This window comes from Macrotis lagotis, chromosome 3, assembly GCF_037893015.1.
Source record: "Macrotis lagotis isolate mMagLag1 chromosome 3, bilby.v1.9.chrom.fasta, whole genome shotgun sequence".
NCBI classification, from domain to species: Eukaryota; Metazoa; Chordata; class Mammalia; order Peramelemorphia; family Peramelidae; genus Macrotis; species Macrotis lagotis.
Window position 1 is genome coordinate 272,952,151 of NC_133660.1, and position 6,929 is coordinate 272,959,079.

General features: G+C 45.2%; 1 protein-coding gene across 1 annotated transcript; it reads right to left on the reverse strand.

The window, feature by feature from the left end:
• Positions 1–948: 948 nt before the first annotated feature.
• LOC141519355 (nonsense-mediated mRNA decay factor SMG5-like) lies at positions 949–3,555 on the reverse strand. Its single transcript, XM_074231617.1, has one exon. It carries the CDS (start codon positions 3,553–3,555, stop codon positions 949–951), a length of 2,607 nt encoding a protein of 868 aa, XP_074087718.1.
• Positions 3,556–6,929: the final 3,374 nt, after the last annotated feature.

The following is a 6,929-nucleotide window of genomic DNA, read 5'->3' on the forward strand; positions in this document are numbered from 1 at the left end:
TGGCATCTGAATGTAGGTAAATCATACTTTTAGATTTTGTTGAACAGTGAGAGTTTAGTTTTTACCTTTATCAATTGATTTATTTTTCCAAATATATCAAAAAATTTTCAACTATACCTTTTTGGAAAGTTGACTCCCTTTGACCCTTCCTTCACTCCACCCTAAAATAGCTATTAATCTCATCATGTAGGTTATACAAAAGCACATTTTTTACATTACAGAATTTATGTGTTTTTCTTTTTCATGGACTTTTTTGATCTTTTTGGATGTTTGCTTGATTCAAAAAAAGAAAGAGTTTCAGTTGAATGGCATCTTAACTCCTGAGGCAAAAAAGGTCTATGTCTGCTTTCAGTGATCCTAAGTAATAATGAAGAAAATGCTTCCATAAAGAACTGGAAAGGTTTATTGGAACTCATACAAAGTGAAGTAAGCTGAACCAAGACAACACTAGACACAGAAAACAGCAAGACTGTACAATGATCAACTATGAATGATTTTTTATTCTGAGCAATGCAAAAATCCAAGAAAATTACAAGGGATGCATGATGAAAGATTCTTTCTAATTCCAGAGAAAAATTAGATGGTATCAGAATGAAGAGCAAAGCACACTTTTATTCTCTTTTGGTACTCTCAGAATTTTGTTGAGCAGTAAGAATCATTTTAACTTTATCAATTAATTTATTTTTCCAAATATATCAAGACAATTTTCAATTCTACTTTTTTGTGAAGTTGGCTGCCTTTGACACTTCTCTCCCACCACCCTAACAGAGAAATGTAGGTTATACAAAGGCATATTTTTATATGAAAGCACTAATTAATTTATGAGTATTTACTTTGTGTTTGGATTTCTTGGGTTTTGGTGTTTTGGAACTTGTCACTTGTTTAAAATAAAAACGAGTTTGAAGTGAATGGCATCTCCTGCTCCAAGGCCAGAATGGGCTATGTCTTTCAGCTAAGAGCCTTCCAGTGATGATAGAATGAAAGGACATGGTTAATGGCTACCCCTGCTCTGTGTGCAGCCAAAAAAGCATGTTTCAGTGAAGGGGAGAAAATTCTGGAATCCCCCAAACTAAGGGCTGTGAGGATGGTCACCATGCCTCTGGCATCTTCAGGTTCAACTCCAGCAAAGAACATCAGGTCTTGGTAAGCAAAGAGAATCCCACAGAGGTTCCTGGCATGCACATCTGCTTCTGCCTCTGCTTCAGTAAACTTCTCCCCAACGTGCACCTGGCACATCAAGTATGGGTTCCTGTTCTTCAGTTCATCTTCCAAGAACTTGAGGGCATGGCGGGGAAAGGCTTGCTTCTTGGTTCTGTCCAACTCATCGATTACAAGCCTGGGGATAATGATAAAGAACCTCCCACTCCTGGCCATCTCCCTTATGAGAGAAAGGTAATGACAGAGGGCCAGGCTGTCTAGGATGAGGTAAGGGGAAAGGGCAACCTGAGCTTGGAGCAACTGCAGGTGTCTCTCCATGAGTTCCAATTCTTTATACAACTGTTGCTTTACCATGAAGTCCTTGATACAGCTCTGTGTCCCTCCTTCTCCAGTCTTCTTTTGGGAAGGAGTCTTTACCTCCAGGGCTGTCTGGATGAAGATGCCCTGTGTAGAATCAAAACGGATGAGGCTGGTGGGCAGTTGGGCAACATGGTGCCCAAAGGTGCGGAGGGAGCAGGCCCAGAGGGCAGCCTCCTCCCTGGATAAATCAGGAGGCATGTCCAGGTCAAAGTCCAACCTGTGGTGGGCAGCCTGGAAGGGGAGGAGGCTGTGCAGAATGACATCCTCAGGGAGAGACACTGATTTGGGGGGGTCTGTTTGGTTGAAGCCAGGCAGCAATTCCTGAAGCCAGTGGGCCAATCCCAGGTAGGGGTTGTCAAGATCCTCTGGTATGGGCATCAGGTTCAGCACCTCTATCAGGTCCCTCCACAAGTCAGGACATGCATGCATGCTGAGGACTCTGAGCATCTGATCTGTGCAGAGCCACTGCAGGATGACCTTGACAGTGGGCAGCAGCCCCTCTCCAGAGATAACTTGAAGCCTCTCTTGCAGCTTCAGGAGCTTGGTATGGGACTCTTCCCTTGGGGGTCTCCCATCTGGCTTGGTTTCTGAAAGGAGGTCCCCAACACTGCCCTCTGTATCAGGGAGGGAACACAGGGAAACATCTCCCCAGTCATCACTATCATCTAAGACTTCATATAAGTCAGAGGTCACATCCAAGTCAGAGACTTCCATGGGTTCTCTGTCCTTCCAGGAAGCTGCAGGGGAGTGAGTGGGGAAAAGGGGCTCCTGGTCACTCTCTGATGACCTGCTCTGTCCTGAGGCTGGGTTAGCAGGGGCAAGCTCTTGTGGCCGATGTCCCTCTTCAGGCCAGGCCTTCCCAGACTTCAGCTGGGGTGTTTCTGGCCTCCCTGCATCCAGTTTTTTCTGCAGGCCTGCATGAAGGTGTTCTCTCACTTGATGAACAATGGGAAAGAAGAAAGCCAGGCTGAAGGCCATGGCCGTCTTGCTGAGCTCCAAGTTGGTCTTCTTCAAGCTGTGCACACTCAGGAGGCAAAGCACCACCATCTGAAAGATGACTTGACTTGGCAAGGGGGAGCCATGCACCTGTTGCCCTGCTGGTCCCAGACCAGAGAGGCAGAACTCAAAGTTCTGGAGGACAACCTCACACAGTCTCTCCAACCTAATATCCTTCCTGCCTCCTGGCTTCAGGAGGCTCTGAAGATACAAGAAGCTCACCAACAGCCTCTGAATGTCATCCCATGGCTTCCTTTCTGGACTCAGGTTCCATACCAGCCCACCTGTCAGCTGTCTATAGAGCTTCTCAATTTTGAGAAAAAGTTGCTCCAGACCCAAGGCTGCTCCCACATGGGACACTTTGGAGCAGATGCAACATTGATAAAAATAGGCAGCCTCCACATAAGAATACTTGTCCCCAGAAAGAGTGGCTAGGTGCATGAAGGGTGAACCCACCTCAGGAATCAGGGCCAGAGCTTTGTAGTAGTATTTTTCAGCCTGCTTCTCTGCATAGGAACCCAGGAATTCATTCAAAGCATGGTACAAGTTTCCGATACGTAGTAGACAGCCATGACAGAACTGGCGAGCCCAGGCCATTTCTTCCATGGAGGGAGACCCTGCCTCCAGGACAGCAGAACTCACAGGGGAGGGTGGGGTCCAGTCAATGTAGCTGTCCAACTTCAGCTGAAAAAATGCTTGCACAGAAAAAAACATGCCATGGTAGAGGTGGATCCCTTGGGTCAAGTGACCCTGGTAAGCCCCTTTTGGGCTATACCTATCCATCAACCATCTGTTGGTCTTCCTGAGCCTTTGGACATCAGCATAAGCCTTTTTCCATAGCATATCTTCTGCCTCCATCCCACGATGTCCTGGACTCAGGAAGAGGAGTTGAAGGAGAAGTTTTTCCATCTGGGCCCTCAGGGCCACACTCTCAGCCTGGAAAACTTCACAGGGGGCTGTCTCTCTTGCAAGAATGATGTCAAGTTGCTGAACCAATTCCACAATCTTCAGGAGAAGTTGCTTGGTTTGGTTTAGTTCCATGGTTCCAAATCCCCCTCAGCCTTCTGCCTGGTGACTGGGGCTGTGAAAACCAAGTCCAGCTGGAGGTCTCTGTCAATGTCCTCCAGAGGAATGTAGATTGGAGAAAGCGAGTCTACAAGAGTCTCTCTGGACAAGTCTCTAAGATGTCTCTCTCGAGGGTGCTGCAAAGCTATGGGGTTCTGGCAGGAAAGCCCATTTACTTAAATAGACCTTGGCAAGGGGGCAGGGCTAAACCACAAGTAGGTCATTAGACCTCTTAGTGGAGGTGTGAACTCAGTGTAGGAAGTTCCTAGAAGGTCCATGAAGTAATCAAGAAGTATTTAACCCTGCATGAACTTTGACCCCAAAATAACTACACCCAGTCTCCATCCCAAAGTCAGAATGAACAGAAAGGAAATGAATCTGTTTGGAAAAAAAGTTAGTTATAGCTGCCCTTTTGTGGTGGCAAAGTATAAGACAGGGAGGGGATGGAGGTCAACTGGGGAATGGATGAACAAGTTGTGGTGTTGTCTTGGGAAGGAATCCTATTTTCATAAGAGAAAGGACAAAGAGGCTGATTTCAGAAAAACAAACATAGAAAACTTGGAGAAATTGATGCAAAGTGAAGGGAACAGAACAGCACACCAGTAGCCAAAGTAAACAGAAAGACTGTACAGTGATCAGTTGTCAGTAACTTAGCTCTTCTCAGCTAAACATTGATCCAGGACAGTTCTAAAAGATTCATGATGAAAGAAGCTATCTGCATTTAGAGAAAGAACTGATGGAATGTGAAGGTAGAGGAAAGCCTACTTTTAAAAATGGACTTCTATTTCTTGGTTGTTTTTTTGGACCTTGGCAAGGGGGCAAGTCTAATCCATAGGTAGGTCATTAACCCTCTTGGTGGAGGTGTGAACTCAGTCTGGGAAGCTATTTGGAGCTCTGCCAAGTAGACAAAAAGGAGGGGATGGGGAATGGTTGAACAAGTTGTGATGTTGATTGGGAAAGGAATCTATGGTCCTTAAGAAAATCACAAAAAGGATGCTTTCAGAAAAAAAAGAAATGGAACATTTACTTGGAGAAACTGATGGTAAGTGCAGTGAGCAGAACCAGAACACCAGTAGCCAAAGTAAACAGAAAAGACTGTACAATGATCAATTATCAATCACATAGTTCTTCTCAGCAATACACTGATCCAAGACAATGTCAAAAGATTCTTGGTGAAAGATGATATCTACCTCCGAAGAAGTAATTCCTGGAATCTGAAGGTAGAGGAAAGCCTACTTTTAAAAATGTACTTCTATTTCTTGGGGGGTTTTTTGGTCCTTGGCAAGGGGGGCAAGTCTAATTCATAGGTAGGTCATTAATCCTCTTGGTGGAGGTGTGAACTCAGTCTAGGAAGCGACTTGGAACTCTGTCAAGTAGTCAAAAGGCATTGAACCTGAATGAACTCTGACCCAACAATAGCTGCACTGAGTCCCTGTCTCAAAGACTAAACACACAGAAAGGAAAAGGATCTGTTTGTAAAAAGTTATTCATAGCTGTCCTTTTGGGGTGTCAAAGTATGGGACAGGGAGGGGATCCAGGTCAACTGGGAAATGGTTGAACAAATTGTTCTGTTGGCTTGGGAAGGAATCCCATTGTCCTAAAAGAAAGGACAAAGAAGATGCTTTCAGAAAAAACATGGAAGACTTAGAGGAATTGATGGAAAGTGAGGTGAACAGAGCCAGGACACCAGTAGCCAAAGTAAACAGCAAGATTGTACAATGGTAAACTGTCAATCACTTAAGTCTTCTCAGAAACACACTTATCCAAGACAATTCCAAAAGATTCATGATGAAAGATGCTATCTACCTCCAGAGAAAGAACTGATGGTATCTGAAGGTAGGAGAAAGTCTAAAAGTCATTGGAAAAATAGACATATTGTGGATCGAGTCTTAGGTGCTCTCTGATAAAACTCATAAGCTAAGGACTCTAACTAAACTTTCCAGAGACAGAACCCACAGAGGGACCCAATGAGGCAGTTCTCCTACTCAAGGTAACCTGGAAAAGAGCAGAAAGACTCTGCTTCCCGGGGTCGGAGGGGTGGCCCGCCAGAGGGGTGGCCCACCGGAGCGAAAGAACCTCAGCCTCCCCAAGGCAGCCCCAGGGCGCTGGGAGCTGTGGCTCACAGCAGCTGGGGAGTCTCCTGAGCTGCACTCCGTGGAGCAGCAGGCACAAAGTGGGGGAACAGCAGGGGACCTCTGCCAGAGTGAACACGTGGAGCCCAGCCCTCAGGGCACACAACAAGGTCTTTCTGCAGCCCTGATCCAGGAACAGAAGCAGGTGGAGCCTGTAAGCAGGAGCCCCCAGGGCATGAGCCCACTGAGCTGAGGGAGGGGAGTGAAGAGAGAGAGACTGCAGAGCTTTGTCCTCTGCCCCTGGAACAGGACACTGGACACATTCAGATCCTGATTGCAGTCTAGGCCCCCCCCCCAAGAGCAGCAGGGTCCCCCCACCTCAGCCCCGTGGCAGAGGGGGGTTGCTTATGGTCATTTACAGACCAGGAGGGAGGACAGAGCCTCACACACTGAGACCCTTGTGGGAGTGTCCCAAAAGATCAGGAAGCACCCCAAAAAAACAGGCTTAGGCTGGGAAAATGAACAAAGAAACAAGAGGAAGACCATTGAGAAATATTTTGCAAATGAGCCCAAGAAGGATCAAAATACTCAGTCTGAAGATGAGGAAGCACAAGCTCCTGCATCTAAAGACTCCAAGAAAAACAGAAATTGGGCTCAGGCTATGACAGAGATTTAAAAAGACTTTGAAAATCAAATGAGTGAGTTAGAAGAAAAACTGGGAAAAGAAATGAGAGAGATGCGGGGAAAACATGAAAATGAAGTCAGCAGCCTAGTCAAGGAAATCAAAAAAATGCTGAAGAAAATAGCATGCTAAAAACCAGCTTAGGTCAAATGGATAAAACAGTTCAAAAAGTTATTGAGGAGAAGAATGCTTTAAAAAGCAGAATGGGCCAGATGGAAAAAGAGATAAGAAAACTCTCTGAGGAGAACAAATCCTTCAGACAAAGAATAGAATTCAGGGAGATCGATGAATTTGCCAGAAATCAGGAATCAATACTTCAAAACCAAAAAAATGAAAATTAGAAGAAAATGTGAAATATCTCATTGAAAAAACAACTGATATGGAAAACAGACTTAGGAAAGATAATTTAAAAATTATTGGAATACCTGAAAGTCATGATCAGGGAAAGAGCCTTGACATCATTTTCAAAGAATTACTACAGGAAAATTGCCCCGATATCCTAGAAGCAGAGGGCAAAATAGAAATGGAGAGAATCCACCAATCCCCCCAAGAAAGAGATCCCAAAAAGCCAACCCCTAGGAATATCATAGCCAAGT

Coding starts and splice junctions, on each gene's coding strand:
- LOC141519355 (XM_074231617.1), bottom strand. CDS start 3,555: ATGGAACTAAACCAAACCAAGCAACTTCTCCTGAAGATTGTGGAATTG.